Here is a 19141-nt window from a genome sequence, read left to right on the forward strand (position 1 = left end):
GCCTCCTGCATGCCCCCTGCTGGGGACTGAGCCCACAACTCAGGCATGTACCCTGACCTGGAATTGAACTGTGACCTCCTGGTGCATAGGTCAATGCTCCACCACGTAGCCACACTGGCCTGGCTGTTAGGCATATTTTTGAAGTATGATACTATATCACTCTTTTTTGTTTTTATTATTGGGGCGACAGTGGTTAATATGAACATACAGGTTTCAGGTATGGTTTTCTATATCACAAGATCTGTATATTGCTCTGTGTGCCCACCACTCAAGGTCATATCTTCTCCTGTCACTCTTGTCTTGTTAAAATTATTTATTTTATTGGATTAAAAAACATCAAAATAAGTATGTTTGTTACAAGCATTTTACTACAACTGTTGATAATATTCCTTTCTAGATGTTACGAACAGATAGTCATATCTTTAAGTAACTGGATTTTTAAATTTGAAGAAGTCTGGTCATTTAGCTTAAGTGTATAATGCTGTATTTTATAGGTGCTAGGTATTACTACTAATTGTTTAGAATAGTACCTCTTCAGTGCAGTACTAGTGCAGAATGTTAATGCTACTAATATTTGCACTAGGTCTTGGTTGGTGTGTGTGTGTGTGTGTGTTAGAGAGAGAGAGAGAAACCAGGGTAGGAGGTGGGCGCACCTGGCTAGTTACTAATACAGTATATTGCAAAAGAATTGGAAAAAATAAAAGTACATCACTGTTTCAATATATTTCCATTTAGTCTTTTTTCTAATCCTTATTTTTATATTATTTTAAATACCATATTGTATATACAGTATGCTCTTTTTTTCTCCATTTAGTATTACATTTGGAGTACTTTAACATGTTGCTGAAGTACTAACATATTTTAATGGCTGCGTCAGAATGCTTGCGCATCATTTACTTAACCATTTCCCCACTGATCAATGTCTGATTATTTTATGTTTCTGTTATTATGAATAATACTGTAACAACTCTGTGATATAGCCTATTTCATATTTGATTTTTTTCTCAGGGTAAATTCTTACCTACAGACTTTTAGTCTTTTTTGTTAGTTACCTTTAAGTGATTTAAATGAAGCCAGTATAAAAAGAGAACTCATGCAACAGTTTTAAGTCCTACCCCTCCTTTAGAATGTCCTTGCCTACAATTATGCAAGATGAATAAAATATTCTGCTTGGATTAGGAAAGTTTCCAGAGTGCACTGTCTTTTGTAAGCTCTGTTTCCCTTTCATGCACCCTGTCTTGCTAAAGTTGTGTGTTTTATATGATTGGCTGCATTTAAAAACAGATTAGTTTATAACATTCTTTGCTTTTGTATTGCCATGTTGTGTTTGTGCAGGAAATAAGTTTTTTAATTTTTATTCATTTGTATAGTGTAGGTTTGACACGCTATAAAGACATTTAGTGCAATGTATTTGTATGATGTTTGAAGTACCCTTTAAAATAGTTTATATATTTAAATAATGTGTAAGGTTTATGTGTATTTATATGATAAACAAAAATCATGTGTATATTTTAAGTGCGTTGTTAGTTGTTGATAATTTATGTAACAAAGTTTTCTTGGAGTCTTAAGTCTCACAAAACATCTTATTTTTGTGCATCCACACATGCCAATAAGTGAATCATGGTGCCTTTCCCAAGCCTTGTATGAACAGGACTGGGGTAAGGGCTATTTATTTTCTTATCATGGTGCTTAGGATAAGCTTTACAAAGAAAATTCCATGTTTCTCAGGCAAAAAAAGTATGATTTAAAGTAGAATATAAGTCTGCCATGTTAGATAAGTATGCATATTTTGGCACTAAATGAATATCTGATGGAAAAATTTAGTATTTTAAATTGAATTAGATTTTCATTTATTATAGGTTATTTATTTAATAGTCATGTATTTGTAGGTGCTTGACACATTTCTGCAGTAGTAGCTGTGCATCCATATATGTAGATAGTCATTGTCACCTTGCACTTGTTTATGTCCCTGGCACTGTCACTGTTCTGGGAAGCATCAGCAAGCAGAACACATTTCTTTGCTACAGAATCATATTTTCAATTTAATTGAATTTTCCAAGATCTGTCTGGTGTTTTTAAGGTATTTAATATATAAATTTATATGGTTAATATAAAGTGCATGAAATTTTGGATAGATTTATACTTAAAAAAAAAAATCTTTATTGATTTCAGAGAGAGGAAGGGAAAGGGCGAGAGAGAGATAGAAACATCAATGATGAGAGAGTCATTGATCAGCTGCCTCCTGCACGGCCCCCACTGGGGATCAAGCCCACCCTGACCAGGAATTGAATCGCGACCTTCTGGATCACAGGTCAATGCTCAACCGCTGAGCCACGCTGGCCTGGCTAGATCTATACATTTTAAAATGTCAAAGTATAATTGATCTACAGAATGAATCTTGTTATGCATTTTGGAAAGTGGCTTAAACGGTAGATCTCCATTATAAATGTGATGTTCATTAAATATCTGAAGGCCCCAATTTATATATAAATATTGTACTGGCTGGTTGTGCCACTGGGTGGTAGTATTATTTTATTTTTATTTAAACTCTAGAGGAGTAGTTTTCAAAATTTTTACTCTTAGGGACCTCTTTAGACTCTTAAAACTTACTGAGGATTTCAAAGAACTTTTTTTATGTGGGTTATGTGTAGTGATATTTACTGTATTAGAGATTTAAAAATGTTTGTTTAGTTCATTTCAAAATAACAATGATAAGCCTATTATATATTAGTTAAATACTTTTATGAAAATTACCTATATTTTCCAAAACAAAATTTAGTGTGAAGAGTGGCCTTGTTTTACATTTTTGCTGATCTCATTGTTGGGCTTAATAGGAGATAGATGGATTTTATATCTTTTTTTTTAAAAAAAAATATCTTTATTGATTTCAGAGAGAGGAAAGGAGAGGGAGAGAGAGAGAGAAATGTCAATGATGAGAGAGTCATTGATTGGCTGCTTAGCCCGCAACCCGGGCATGTGCCCTGACCAGGAATCGAACCCTGATCTCCTGGATCCTAGGTCGACTCTCAACTGCTGAGCCACGCCCGGCCGGGTTTATATCTGTTTTTGCATTTAATCTGTTGTAATATGTTATTTTGGTTGAAATGTATCAAGAAAGTCTCCCCTCATACAGATATGTATTTGGAAAAGGGAGGACCTGATAGGCCCTCTGAAAGGGTCTCAAGACCCAAAGATCTTTGGACCACACTTTGAAAACTGCCACTGGACTTCTGCTTTTATTCACAAGAGTCTTGGTGATGGGATGGAAGTTCTGATCAAAATTCCTTTTGTTGCTTTTCTGTTAGTTTGCATTTTATTCCTTTTGTAGTGTTGCCTTTGTTTTTTAGTTTAGTATCGCGTGCATTTTATCTTAGTGCCTTTTTTGCTGGGGTGAAGACAGGCACCAGCTTCCTTATTCATTTCTTGATGTTCGCAGTCAGCTCCTTGGGGCCAACGGCTCATTGAGAGACAGGCGGCCTTTCCACGCTTCTGCACGTTTGTGTATTCCCTGTAGTGGGAGCAGACGTGGGCCTTGCTATTCTTACGGTAACGCCCCCTGGAACCGTGCAGCGAAACCTCAGTAATGCTACCTGGAGTCTCAGAATTCTGGCATTTGTCAGGGTCATTAAGGGCACTGAGGATGAATGAGGGCAGGAGAGGTGATGAGGTGGCAGAAGCAAATGCCACATTCTTCCTGCCTTTACCGAGGGATTCATTCTTTCCTTTCTCTTCCTCTCCTACTACTTCAGCTGTGTGTTTTGAGTGTGTGAAAATGTTCTTTATGTCACCCGGTGCCTAGCCTATGGTTGGCAGGTGGCAAACACCCAGTAAATGCATGAGGAATGAGTGGTTGGATTATTGAGCTGTTGCCGACATTTCTCACTTAACTCTCGCAGTGAGCATCTGTCCCTTTTATAATTCCCGTAGACGTGAACAAACCGCACCTGCAATGGAAAGGGAGGAGATAGCAATAAAACGCCTCTTCCACAATTTACTTTTGGCAGAGGACTATTCTTAAGGTTCAATAAATTTTTGCCTAGTAATATTTTCAAAGTTCTTTTTGTTTTGTTTTGTTTTGTTTTCTAAATAAAAATTGCCTGAGATACATTGAATTTTGCTTTGGAAGAACACAGCGTGTTCTTGCAACATTCGATGGCAGTTCGTGCTTAGCCTCCTGTTGGTGTGTGTGCCGTGACCATGGCTTCCCCGCGCGCTCTTGCATGTTGGCAGAGACTCATCAGCTGTGGCTGATGCTCCCGTTTGTTCTCCCCACTCACTTGTCCTTCCTTGGTAATTGCAAGATAAATAATGTAGATGTTCAGAACATGCTTCTTTAGTACTCACATGAAAATCCTAGCATAGTTTCATTCTGGACACCACTTTACTGTATCTGGTTTTTGCAGCATCAGAAGGTGAGACGTTTCTGGTTAGTAAGTAAACTCTCAATGTGTCCTCCAGCACTGAAATGGGACTCATTGGAGACAGACTTCCTGTAAGGAAGTGGCTTCATTTGTGTTCCAGTGTAGAATCCAGAATGTTTGAAATAGGTTTTCTGTATGTGGATATATGCAATGCGTTGTAATGCTTTTATTTATTTATTTTTTTGTACTTAAAATTTTGTAAAGCAGGATGGAAGTGGCAAGCAGTTGAGTTTTTGTGTACCAGAGGTATAACATGCTGCATTTTGTTGAGTCAGAAGCCATCAGTAATTGAATGGTTCAGAAATTCTGGTTTAGTAAGATATATTATTGCTTACCTGAACACGATCAATGTCAGCATTGTTAGTTTTAAAAAATAATGCAAGGTAAGGGTTGTTCCTTAAATACAATTTTAAAGTTTTACCATCAAGCCTACATATTCAGGTTGATTTATCATCTGAGGAAAAAAGTTGGGTGCCTCAGTTCTTGCATTTGAATGAGGACATTGAATTAAAAGATCTCTGGTTCTCTGACATGGTAGCAGAAGGTGGGAGAAAATATTAAATTTAGACGAAAGGAACTGCAGAACCAGATTTATCCTTATTTAATTATTATGATGGATAATCAAATTACTTAGGAAAACTTTTTCAGTGGATTAAACTGATTGTGGTTAGAAAACTTAATTATTGGAAAAGTATATCTAAATCGGAGCTTTGTGGCATGGATTTTTTTGTTTGAAAGAGTGGGAACACTACATCTATTTTTATACTGTACTGGATTCTGGAATTTTAAAAATGAAAACAAGGAAAATTCCCTTGGTATCACTGTATACAGTTTTGTTTTATTTTGCTTAAGTGACAAAAGCTTTTCATTTAAAACTGTTTTGCTGGAAGAATATCAAAAGTATCTTCAGATTCTCCAGAGCCTGATTTAAAATATTTTTGTGAAGTGCTTAGAAATGCTAAGTTACAATTTTACATGCTGAATAATAACCATAATGCAAAGATGCTGATGACATCCAAGCATTGAAAAACAGTCATTCCTTTTTCCATTTTTTCCTTTCCCACATTTAAACCTTCAGCACAAACTAAGCAGTAAGCACTCTTACAGAATCTCTTTCCCATAATTGATCACTTTACTTGATTTTTAAGAAATTAGGAAACTAAATTTCTTGTCAGTAGTAAGAGATATTTCTTTATGCTTGACACTAGAAGTTTTAAAAATTTAATCCTTGCCCAAGGATATGTTTATTGATTTTTAGAGAGTGGAAGTGGGGGAGAGAAGAGAGAGAGAGAGAGAATGAGAAACAGTGATGTGAGAGAGAAACATCGATCCGTTGCCTCTCGTATACGCCCTGCACACTGACCAGGGATTGAACCTGCAACCTACTTTAGTGCCCTGACCGGAATCAAACCCACAACCTTTTGGTGCACAGGACGATGCTCCAACCATCTGAGCAACACCAGCCAGGGCGACACTAGAATTTATAGTAAAGGAATATCTAAATAAAACAAAAACAACATGTCTTTTAAATACTTTATTTTCCAACATATTTATATCTAAGGATTATCATCATCTTGCTGTTTGCAGGCAAATACCAGTAAAACTAGCATAGGAATCTTTAAAAAAATCATTTCAGCTAACTAATGTTTCTTTGAAATTTAGACTATATTTGAGCATTAGTTTTATGCTTTGGGCATATAAAATGAATAAATGAGATAAGTTTCTTATTATATCAAAGATACATGGTTGCACAGAGAAGTTTTTGTTTAATAAGTGTCAAGCAAATTAAGTTATGTTTCCCAGTTAGTAGAATTCAGCCTTTCTCTTGCCTTTTTCTGTACTAATGCAATTTGCCATTAAGAGAATTCTTTAGAACAGTTCTTGTGTTCAGGTATGAAATTCCTGTGCTTAAACTACTCTCCGTTAAGCCACGGTGTGGTTAATAAAAGGGCTCTTTTCCCCCAGATGCCGTAGGTTGAAGTTCTACATTTCTTATACCATTGGGAGTGAAAATGCCACACAGATGTCAGTGAACTGACCCCCCTGCATATATTTCTTGATAGGATTAAAGCCCATCTTGATAATTGATGTTTTATTTATAGTCCATCTCTATGGTAAAGAAAAGTCTGACTTCTGTGAGGACTAGAGGAAATAAGCTAGAATATAATAGCAGTATGGCTTTTATAGGGATCATTATGCCAGTAGATGCACACACATACATATACAGTGCACACATACATGCACATACACAGACATATATACACAAATATACATAAACATACACGCATACATATTTTTGGTGCCAAGTTACCCATCTGTTGCACCCAACCCATCTAACTTTGATGCTGGGTGAGTTGTTTGGCCTCCTTAAAGATAGTAATACTCTAGGCTAGATGTGTGTTTTTACAGGCCCTGAATTCTTACTTATTTCACCTAAGAACTCCCTGCTGATAGTACTTTTCTATATACTGTTGAATCAGGTAAAGTTTTCCAGTTAATAGCCCTAGTTCAAAACTTATACAGGCAGTAGGTTTCATTTCGAAGTACATTGTTTAATATGTGATTCAGCCAGTAAGATGTTGAAAAAAAACTGTTCTTTTATTATATGGTTAACAGGTTTTAAAAAATAAGATTAGTCAAAGAATAATCTTTCCATTAAAAATGTCCTAGTGAATACATAATAATATTAATTGATTATTGATAATAGATAAGAACTACATAGCAAACAAAAAAACCCACACAGTTAAAATTGCATAGTGCAGAGGTAGGTACAAGTCTTTATTTCTTTGAGTTTGCTATCCATAAGGGCATTTTTGGGTAGAGTGGGGAACCGTTAGTAATTTAATATTTGTTTCAAACTTCTGAGTTTAAGTTCATACAAGCAATTGTAAGATCCTAATCCAGAACTTAATGTGGCTTTGTTGAACCACTCAGAAATATCTCCTGGCTTAAACACTGATGAGTTTTTTTTAACCTGTCCTGCTACTGCTGCTCTTAGTTTCCATAAATTGAATATAAAACACTTTAGCTCAATGATAGTATTTCTTGAGATACTTGTTTTCTTCTGTTTTCATTATAGCTTTTGAGGAACTTGAAAAAGCCTTGAGTACAGCCCAAAAAACAGAAGAATCACGGAGAAAATTGAAGGCAGAAATGGATGAACAAATAAAAGCTATTAAAAAAACAAGTGAGGAGGAACGCATCAGTCTTCAACAAGAATTAAGTCAGGCGAAGCAGGAGGTTGTTGATATAATGAAAGTAAGAACCATCCTACATTGAAATGGGCTACAGTAATTTGAAAACTTGAGCCTTATGCTCTTCCCACAATCTATGAGTATAAGGAAGAGTTATTTTGTATTTCAGACCTTGACCATTACATGATCAGGATACAGGACAAAAAACACTTTGATAGAGAAATGAACTTAATATCTTTTTGGATATACTTTCCAGAGATAGTCTCTGCATGTAATTTCTCTCTTATGTTTTAAAATCTTCTCTTTAATTTTTTTAATAAAAAAAAAAGAATGTTAAATATACTGTTCTATATGTTGCTTTTTCCACTTAATAATCTGTTTTGGAGATTGTTCCTTGTCATTAGTAATTGATAATGATGCCCATTTGTTTTAAAGACTTCTTGGGATTTCATTATATGAATGCTTCATAATTTAATCAGGCTTTTAATGGATATTTAGGTTATTTTTTACTATTACAGATGATGAATATCCTTATCATATTTGCTCACATGTATATTTCTTCAGGATAGATTCCCAGAAGTGGAATATTACTCAGGCAAAGATTTATGTGTATTTTTAAGTTATTCGTAGTTGCTACAAACTCTATGGAGAACACTTTATATTCTCACAAGCAATACCTTTGCAAAGAAGGTATTGCCTAACTTTGTTATCTTTCCAAGCTTATCAGTTAAAAGAAAGATGTCATTGTAATGTTAATGTTCATATCTCTTACCAGTATGGTAAACATATTTTTATATGTTTAAAAAGAATTTATAGTTTTTCTTTCAGCATTACCTGGTCAAATCATGACTCATTTTTCTGTTGGGCTCTTGGTCTTTTTCTTACTGATTTATAGAGGCTTTTTATTTATGGTAGGAATTATCTATTCAGATATAAGATGCTTTTATCAAAATAACTTTTCCTGTTTTTTACTTGTTGACTTTGTTTATGTTGTTTGTTTGTTTTTGGCCATGCGGAAAATTTTCTTTTTTAAAAATGATGTCTGGATTTTTGTTGTTCTTTGAAAATACATTCTCACTTGAGATCATTTTTTAAAATTCTATGTTTTCTTCTGGCACTTACAGGCTTTTATTTTTTATGGTTAAGTCTTTGATTCAACTGGAATTTATTTAGTATAAGGATGAGGGGGAGCCAACTTTAATTTTTTCCAGATGACTACTAAGTAGTCTCCAAATCATTTTTTAAAATAATCCATGTTTTTCCCTCTGACATGACATGCTATCTTTATTACACACTGAATTATTATATGCTATATGGGTTTTTTTTTCTTCTGGATTCTCTGTACTATTCAACTGCTTTTTCTGACCATGTGCTGGTATTACACAGTTTTAATTATTCTAGTTTTATAATATGTTCTGTTTAATAACCTCTTCTTATTACTCTTATTTTCCAGAAGAATATTGGCTATTCTTACATGTTTATTTTGTCTAGTGGACCCCACCCCATTTGTTGGTAGTTTTATATGATTATATTATATTTTTACATTTATTTAGGAAGGTTTGACATTTTTTTGTAAGATTAAGTCTTTCTATCAGAGAAAGAATAAGGTCAGTATTTTAAACTTTTTAAAAAAATTGATTTCAGAGAGAGGAAGGGAGAGAAAGAAGAACATTGATGTGAGAGAGAAACATTGATCAGTTGCCCCCAACCAGTGATCAAACCTGAAACCTGGGTGTGTGCCTTGACCGGGAATTGAACCCACCACCTCTTGGTGTATGGGACGATGCTCCAACCAACTGAGCCACAACAGCCAGGGCAAGGTCGATAGTTTTTAATAAATAGTACGTGCCTGGAAAGCTAGGCATAATTAGATTGGTGCAGCCTGGGCAACTTGACCATAGTGGAGCACCCTCTCTGCGGGCATCCTTATTTCCTCTGCGTGATTCCCGATCTTGATTGGTGAAGGAATCCCTGCAAGATGTGGAAGAGGAGCTTCAACCCCACAGGACTGACTACTGCAGCAGCAGCTCTCCTTGTCTTAAATGTGGAACAATACTTTACTGGTTTTTCTTTTAACTATTGAGACTTGGGTGACTTTTGATTTATGTAGGAAATATGTTCTGATTTTTTCTCTTAAAAAGCTCTAGCTTGATAATAAACTGTAACAAAGTGTTATTTGGTGGTAGAGTTACATATTTTATTCTGGGTGTTTCACTTTAACTATCTGGCTGATTTTCAGAAATCCTCAGAACAAATTGCTAAACTACAGAAGCTTCATGAAGAAGAACTGGCTAACAAAGAGCAGGAGATGACCAAGAAGTTTCAGACCCAGGAAAGAGAATTTCAGGAGCAAATGAAAGTAGCCCTTGTAAGTATTTTTTTTCCCCGTAGGTAAACTTCACAGCATTATAAAGTTGTCATCTCCTCACCCCTGGCTTCTAGCTTGAGGTCAGACTACTGGCAGCGTTGACCTCTGAGTTAAGCAGGGACAGAATGTAGGCAGGAAAGGGGCTGTCAGAGCTGGTAACTTAGTATTGTGTGGAAATTAAATTCACTGATGTAACAAGCTTTCATTGATCAGTTGTTTATCATCTCTCACTCTCACCCTGGCAGTAGGCTGTGATTAGGGAGAAGTAAAGGAGTAGAGAGGTTAACTGAAGCTGTGAGCCAGCGACTGTGTAGTTCCGGGAGAAGTGTAAAAATTCACCAGACATAATGGAGCCGAGCTCACGGCCCAGGAAGTTTTGTCTGAAATGCATTTTAAAGAAGAAAACCAAGCACTTCTCATTTTAAGTGGAATAACTTCACTAGTAATTTTTAATCCATATGATGTTGAAAAAATAAAAGTAAAATAAAAAACAACTGATTGAACTGACCAAATCAACAACCAGAAAATCAAAAACAAGATTTTTGGAGTAGTATAATTTGAAAGTTTAAAATGAAAAAACATTTTTTTCTTGAATTGTGAAAGCCTTTAATATAAGTTATTGTAAGAAGTGTTAATGCCAAAAATTTAGTTTGTTTTTATATGAAGTTATTATCCATACGGTAATATGTATAATTTAAAAAAGCTTTCAATGCAGCCCTGGCTGGGTGGCTCAGTTGGTTGGAGCACTGTCCCGTGCACCAAAAAAAAAAAGGTTATGGTTCTTTTCCCAGTCAGGGGCACATACCTAGGTTGCAGGCTCAGTCCTCAGTGAGGGGTGTACAGGAGGCAGCCAATCCATATTTCACTCTCACAATGTTTCCCTCTCTCCCTCTCCCTTCCTCTCTGTCTCAAAATCAGTTTTTAAAAATCTTTAAAAAAAGTGGTGGTACATACATACCATGCAATATTAGCCATAAAAAAAGAATGAAATCTTACCATTTGCCAGAGCTTGGGTGGACCTAGAAGATACTATGCTCAGTGAAATAAGTCAGACACAGAAAGGCAAATACCATATGAGTTCACTTATATGTGGAATCTAAAGAGCAAAATAAATGAACAAACAAAATAGAAACAGATTCATAGACACAGAAATCAAACTGATGGTTGCCAGAAGGGAGGGAATTGGGAAGTTGGGTGAACAAGGTGAAGGGATTAAGAAGTATAAATTGGTAGTGACAAAATAGTCACAGAGATGTAAAGTATAGCATAGGGAATATAGTCAATAATAATGTAATGACTATGTACCATATCAGATGGGAACTTGAAATATTGGGAGACCACTTTTGTAAAGTATATTATTATTTAACCACTATGCTGTGCACCTGAAACTAACACAAAATAATACTGAATGTAAACTATACTTGGAAAAAATAAGTAAATAAAATAGTGGCATGGAAATGAAGGAACACAGTGGGATGTAAATGAAGCTGGGAATGGCACTAAAAATTCTTTTCATAAGACTGACTGTGGGTTTTTGTGCTGGAGTAATTGGCTTTTTGGGGTATTAGCCTTGAACACTCACCTTGTTAAAACTTTGTTCTAGGAATTGATATATTCAGATATATTCTGAATAGAGAGAGCAGGACATAGACACCATAAAAAGCACACACATGTACACATGCACCTGTGCCCTTTGACTCCCCTGTTCTATCTAGTTTCTTCAAGAAGTTAGCTTTGAGTTGAGAGTCAGAATTCAACAGACTTGTGAAATTTCCTCTCTTATTTTTATGTGCACATAAGACATGCATTTAAAATATAGTGTACATTAGCCCTGGCCGGATAGCTCAGTTGGTTAGAGCGTCATCCTGATAAGCCAAGGTTGCAGGCTCCTATCTCTGGTCAGGGCGCATACAAGAAGCAAACAGTGTATGCATGGATTAGTGGAACAAGTCGATATTTTTCTCTCTCATTTTCTCTCTCTCTCTCAAGTCAATAAAAAAAAATGTAGTTCACATTTAAGAATATAGTATATTTAAAATTGATTAGAAACTAATATTTTCTTATCAATCTATAATATGCTACAAAATCTTTGCTTAAAGCAATATGCTTCACCAGAGTGTAGTGAACTGAAAATAGTGCAGCTAGCTGGCAATACAAACCTTAAGCAGTAGGTATAGATAGGTATACTTAATTGGAGCCCAAAGCCACTAAATGTTAAAAGTGCTCTCTGGAGCTTCTCTTTTCAAATGGTGGATGTTGATATATAATAAGGGCAATCGAAGAAGCTTTTCAGGATTCATGGTACAGTAAAGGAGCCCAGATCATCTGAAAAGAGTTATGTAGGCTTTTATAGATATTTTATGGACCTAATTCATGTATTCATATGTCATCCTCTGATTTTGACTGGTTTTCCATGTAAGGCTCTCTATTATAATGAGGTGTTTCTCACAAATTATATAAATTTATAATCTAGTTTCTCTGCCTAGAGTTTAAAAAGGAAAGTGGAGTGCAGTGAGGAGGTAGCGACAATTGTGTGACCTTTCACATGCAGTAGTGTTTTCCACAACATTTTAAGTAGTGGAAAAATAGCAGATGTAGTGGGGTTACTGGAAGGAGATTTTTCATATCAATAGTAGTTGTGGCAAAGACTGGCCTGACCACACTAAAACCCTTAGTGCCTTGTTTCTTTAGACTAGAGCATGGGAAGAGAGAGGTGATGATACTGCCTACCTCACAGGGCTGCTGTGCAGATCAAGTGAAATGTATGATTCCTATAGAAGTGCTTTGGGAATGCTGAAGATTTATGTGCGTCTAAGGTGGTATTGCTTTTGGCACAGGAAAAATGTCAATCAGAATATTTGAAGATCACCAAGGAAAAAGAACACCAAGAATCTCTGGCCCTGGAAGAGTTAGAGTTGCAGAAAAAAGCAATCCTCACAGAGAGTGAAAATAAACTTCAGGACATTCAGCAAGAAGCAGAGACTTATAGAACTGTAAGTTTATATGATATTCAGGTTCCAGAGCTGTGAAATTGTTTGAACATGAGAACTAAATTCTCTCTCCAGTTATAGAGAAGCTTTTGTTTTACTGGGTTAGATTTACATTTACATGCACTTCATTTTTGGTAGTAATAGCTATTCATGGGAGAGGTTCGGTGTTTGCTACAGGGTGCTCCTGGCTCTGCCTTTAGCTGGCTCTATTACTGTCTGCCGCTCACCCTGATTCCTTGCTCTTACACTGTGTAGAATCTCCACTCCATTGCTTACTCACCCTGATCCTTAGGAAGTGGCCTCACTTTGTAGGCAGCCCTTGCCCTGGTACCTTCCTGCCTGTCCGGCTTTACCTCATGTCATGTCCTGGATGTACTTTATTCTCTGTATCATAGTTTCGTTTTCCCAATGCCCTGCTTTTACATTTAAGTTTTTCCCAATTTTCCCATATTAAACATACCCCTATAATAAACATTTGTATGTATGTCTCAGTGTGCACATTTTTAAGGCCCTCTGGTCCTTCTCTCTGTATGCCCTGTTTTGAATAAACTGATGTCATTTATTTAGATTTTTTGTTCTGATTTAGACAGCGAAACAGTCACACTTCTTACCCATAGTTCTAAACTGCTTTATTTTCCCATTTTCAACATTTTTGTAAGATCGCATGATGGAGGGGAATGGTTACTCAGGCTAGATCTTCCAATTACTAGCTTTGTAAATTAATTTTACCTTAATTTTCTCACCTGTTACATGAAGAGATTGGATTTGGTAATTCCTAAAGATCTGCTCTGACATTCAATAGCTTTTGGGGTAGAAAAATCAGATACATTATTTTTCTTCCAAAATTAAATTATGAAAGTAGTAGAATACTATTATAGGTCTTAAAAAACACAGAAAAAATACCCTTCTTTCCACCAACAGTTATCTACTTTATAATTTATTTCTTATTGAATTTCTTATTGACTATTCTGTGAAAATATTCTTGAAATATAGGTAGTGGAAATAGTTACCAATGTAGGTAGAAAGAATCTGGAATTATGAGTTGTGTTAAAAATAGAATCTTTTCTTTGTTATGTTATTCTTTTAGGAATTGAGCATAGATTCTTGGTCCTTTCTAGTGTTTGGTGTGATGTGTAGAGTTATTTATCTAAATTTTAATCTTTAAATAGGTGTAGACATCATGTCATGTGTAGCATTGCTAATAAACAAATCTGTACTTAATAAAAATGCATCTGTTTTTATTAACAGAGAATTCTTGAATTAGAAAGTTCTTTGGAAAAAAGCTTACAAGAAAGCAAAATTCATTCAAAAGATTTGGCTATTCATTTGGAAGCTGAAAAGAATAAGCACAATAAAGAAGTTACAATCATGGTTGAAAAACACAAGACAGAACTGGAAAACCTGCAGCATCAGCAGGATAACCTTTGGACTGAAAAACTCCAAGTCTTAAAGCAGCAGCATCAGACTGAAATGGAAAAGCTTAGGGAAAAGTATGAACAAGAGAAAGAAACATTGTTGAAAGACAAAGAGAGTCTCTTTCAGGCCCACATAGAGGAGATGAACGAAAGGACGTTGGAAAAGCTGGACGTGAAGCAAACAGAGCTGGAATCTTTGTCTTCTGAGCTGGCGGAAGCATTAAAGGCCCGTGACAGGCTCGAAGGAGAACTTTCTGTATTAAAGAGTCAAGCAGATACAGTGAAGCAGGAGTTAGAGGCCAAGCTGGATGAACAGAAAAATCACCACCAGCAACAAGTGGACAATATTATTAAAGAGCAAGAGCTGTCTATCCAGCGAACTGAGAAGGCACTGAAAGATGAGATCAACCAACTCGGGCTTCTCCTGGAGGAGAAGGATAAGCGTCTGAAAGAGCACCAGGCTCGTGTGGAGGGCTTGGAGGAAGATATTAAAAGGTCTGGAAGGGAGCTCCAGCAGGCATCTGCTAAACTGGACCTTTTTCAGTCACACCAGAGTACCACGCATGAGCAGGCAAAAGCATACGAGGAGCAGCTGGCCCAGCTGCAGCAGAAGTTGTTGGATTTGGAAGCAGAAAGAATTCTTCTTACAAAGCAGGTAGCTGAAGTTGAAACACAAAAGAAAGATGTTTGTATTGAGTTAGACACTTACAAAACCCAGGTGCAGGATTTAAGGCAGCAACTGGAAAAACAGAACAGTGAAATGGAGGAAAAAGTGAAATCTTTAACCGAGCTGTGTGAGTCCCAGCTTAAAGACAGTAACACTGAGCAGGAGCAGACAAAGCAAATCTTGATGGAAAAGGAAAATGTAATTTTACAGATGAGAGAAGGTCAGAGCAAAGAAATTGAAGCGCTCCAGCAGAAACTGTTGGCCAAGGAGGACAGTATTAGTGTTTTGCATGAGGAATATGAAACCAAATTTAAAAGTCAAGAGAAAAAGATGGAAAAAATTAAGCAGAAAGCAAAGGAGATGCAAGAAACGCTAAAGAAGAAATTGTTGGATCAGGAAGCCAAGCTTAAAAAAGAGCTTGACAATACCGTTCTAGAGCTTAGTCAGAAAGAAAAACAGTTCAACGCTAAGCTTTTGGAAATGGCACAGGCTAACTCAGCGGGAATCCATGATGCCGTGTCAAGACTGGAAGCAAACCAAAAGGAGCAAATAGAGAGTCTCACTGAGGTGCATAGGCGGGAACTTGATGATGTGAGATCAGCCTCGGAGAAGAAACTTACTCAGCAAGCTGAGGAACTTCAGGAAAAACATGAAACCCAGTTACAGGAGAAAGAACAAGAGGTAGTAGAACTGAAGCAAAAGATCCTCGTACTTGGGTGTGAGAAAGAAGAGATGAACAAGGAGATGGCGTGGTTGAAGGAGGAGGGCGGTAAGCAGGGTGCGGTAATAAAGGACTTACAGGAACAAGTCACCCAGAAGTCTGCCCAGATGAATTCTCTCTCACAAAATGAAGTGAAACTGAAAGCGCAGCTGGAAGAGCTGGCAGTTGGCTTGCAGCATTCTCTGAAGGAAAATGCATGTCTCCAGGAGCGTGTAGTTGAGCTGCAGACGCTGTCGGAGAAAGATAAGCTTGAAGTTTCCGAGTTGACTGACAAGTTGAAAGCCACAGATGAAGAATTTCAGAGGTTGAAATCTTCACATGAAAGAAGTAAGAAAAGCCTGGAAGACAAAATCTTGGAATTCCAAAAACTGCCTGAGGAGCTAGCAGTTCAGCTGGATATATGTGCTAAGAAAACTGAAGCCTTACTGCAGGCTAAAGCGGATGAACTGGTCAACCTTAGTAATAGTAAAATTCATGCTGTTCTCACTAGAATTTCCCATTGTCAGCACCACACAACTAAAGTTAAGGAGGCACTACAAATTAAAACTTGCAAAGTTTCTGAATTAGAAGCACAACTTAGACAGCTAACAGAAGAGCAAAGTACACTAAATAGTTCTTTCCAGCAGGCTGTGTACCAGTTAGAAGAAAAAGAAAATGAGATTAAGAACATGAAGGCTGATATTGAAGGTCTTGTAACAGAAAAGGAAGCCTTGCGGAAGGAGGGCGGCAGTCAGCAGCAGGCCGCCTCTGACAAGGAGTCTTGTATCACACAGCTGAAGAAAGAGTTATCGGAAAACATCAATGCTGTCACATTGATGAAAGAAGAGCTTAAAGAAAAAAAATCCGAAGTCAGCAGTCTCAGTAAACAACTAACTGATCTGAACGCTCAACTTCAGAATAGTATCAGCCTAACTGAAAAAGACGCCGCCATTTCATCACTGAGTAAGCGGCACGATGAGGAAAAACATGAATTGCTGGATCGGGTGCAAGATTTATCTTTGAAAGTTGAAACTCTGAGTCAAGAGAAAATTTCTGCTCTTGAACAGGTAGATCACTCATCTAACAAATTCTCAGAATGGAAGAAGAAAGCACAGTCAAAATTTACACAGTATCAAAATACTATTAAAGAACTGCAAGTGCAGCTTGAGTTAAAAACAAAGGAAGCCGGTGAAAAGGATGAGCAGATGGCTTTGTTGAAGGAGGACCTCGACCAGCAACATAAAAGGTTTGAGTGTTTAGAGGGCGAAATGGAAGATAAGAAGAGCAAGCTGGAGAAAAAGGAGTGTCATTTAGAGGCTGAGTTAAAAATTCAGACGGCGAGAGTTGTGGAATTAGAGGAGCATGTTGCTCAGAAAACAAGTGAAATCGAGTCCTTGAACGAAGTTCTTAAAAATTACAATCAGCAAAAGAATATGGAGCAGAATGAAATGGTTCAGAAACTTCAGCACTTTCAGGAGCTGGGAGAAGAAAAGGCCAACAAGGTGAAAGAGGCCGAAGAAAAGGCCTTAAGACTGGAAGAGCAAGTGGCTTCTGTGAAATCGGAACTTGAAGCTAAGAAGAAAGAATTGGACCGTGTGAATTCAAGTGTGAAGAGCAAAGAAGAGGCATTAAAGGCCCTGGAAGGTAGACTGGAGCTAGAGAGCGCTGCAAAATTAGCGGAACTGAAGAAGAAAGCTGAACAAAAAATTGCTGCCATCAAGAAGCAGTTGCTGTCTCAAATGGAAGAGAAGGAACAGCAGTATAAAAAAGAGATGGAAAGCCGCCTGAGTGAGCTAAATACAAAATTGCAGGAAAGAGAGAGAGAAAGTCACGTCGTGGAAGCAAAACTTAAGTCAGTGGAAAGTTCACCACAATCAGAAACATCAGTTGTACCCAGATCAGCAAAAAATGTGGCAGCATGTAGTGAGCAAGAAGCAGCAGATTTCCATGGCTGTGTGCAGAAGGCATGTGAGGAAAAAATCAGTGTTTTACAAAGAAATGTAATTGAAAAAGAAAAGCTATTGCAGAGGCTAGAGCAGGACAAAGAAGAGACAATTTCTTCTCATTCTGAAATGCAGTGCAAATACCAGGAGCTCTTAATAAAGCTGGAGCATGCCGAGGCAAAGCAGCACGAGGATCAGGTTATGATTAATCGCCTTCGAGAAGAACTTGAAAAAAACAAATATTCCTTGATAGTATCCCAGTGCATGGAAGGAGGAGGAGGGAAAAATAACACGGGGACAAAGCAAAACTTGGAAAATGTGCTTGACGATGTCCAGAAAACCCTCCAGGAGAGGGAACTAACCTGTCAGACTTTGGAGCAAAAGATAAAAGAGCTGGATTCCTGCTTAGTAAGAGAGAAGGAAGAACATAGAGTTGAAATGGAAGCGTTGACCTCAAAATATGAAAAATTACAGGCTTTGCAACAACAGAGGGATGGAAAAAGTAAAGCCACAGAAATTTTGGAAGAAAGTGGGGAAGAAAAGTCCAAATCACATGTGGTCGAACCCAAATTGCTTAGTAACATGGAGGCTGAGCACAATGACCTGGAGTTTAAATTAGCAGCAGCAGAACAGGAGAAGCAGAAGCTGGGCAAGGAGATTGTGAAGTTGCAGAAAGATCTTCGAATGTTGCGGAAGGAACATCAGCAAGAATTGGACATAACAAGGAAAGAATATGAACAAGAAATGGAAGAGAAAATCAAGTAAGTTTTTTTTTCAGCATGACTATTTTTTAAGACAGTCCTCCTTAATTAAGTCCCTTTTTTGTACAGTTAAGTTTCACCTACCTGAAGTATTATACATAAATCTAATAAGTTAAATACTGAGGAGAAATAAAAACAATTTCAGGCAGGGGAAGTGTTTCTCCGTGTCTATTTAGGACAGCCCTCCCCCCCTTTTTTTCATGTAAAATCATGGTTATTAGGTATGTATCTAAGGAATTATAAGTGGAACAGAAAAGTTTTCAAATCCCCAGGACCATTCCCTAGAGATAATCATACTTTACGTATCCTTCCACAGTTTACTCTGCCTACACATGCACACGCACGCACACACACGCCCTACTGAGATCACATTGTATGCACTGTTGTGAAGACCAAGTCACTCTTTACAGCTTGTTTTTTTGTATGGCATTGGTTAACTTTATATTTTTGCTAACCAGGCAGGAGCAGGAAGATCTTGAGTTGAAGCACAATTCCACATTAAAACAGCTGATGAGGGAGTTCCATACACAGCTGGCACAAAAGGAGCAGGAGCTGGAAACAACCCTGAAAGAAACCATCGGTAAGGAAAATTTTAAATTCAATAAAGAACAAGTCAGTATCAGCAGAGACTATTTATAATTTAAGCCTAGTCTTTTCACACTATGTTAAGTGCTTTAAGTTT

General features: G+C 37.0%; 1 protein-coding gene across 8 annotated transcripts in view; it reads left to right on the forward strand.

Moving 5' to 3' along the window:
- The window catches only part of GOLGA4 (golgin A4), a 78776-nt gene that overhangs the window by 39549 nt on the left and 20086 nt on the right, over nucleotides 1-19141 (forward strand). For all 8 annotated transcript variants that reach the window (XM_081160153.1, XM_081160150.1, XM_081160151.1 and 5 more), the window contains 5 exons: nucleotides 7501-7679; nucleotides 9855-9983; nucleotides 12821-12976; nucleotides 14222-18459; nucleotides 18918-19039. In XM_081160153.1, coding sequence (XP_081016279.1) covers nucleotides 7501-7679; nucleotides 9855-9983; nucleotides 12821-12976; nucleotides 14222-18459; nucleotides 18918-19039 — 4824 coding nt within the window. The remainder of the gene's footprint in view (nucleotides 1-7500; nucleotides 7680-9854; nucleotides 9984-12820; nucleotides 12977-14221; nucleotides 18460-18917; nucleotides 19040-19141) is intronic.

The sequence above is a fragment of the Miniopterus schreibersii genome (genome assembly GCF_964146895.1).
Source record: "Miniopterus schreibersii genome assembly, chromosome: 15".
Lineage (NCBI taxonomy): Eukaryota > Metazoa > Chordata > Mammalia > Chiroptera > Miniopteridae > Miniopterus > Miniopterus schreibersii.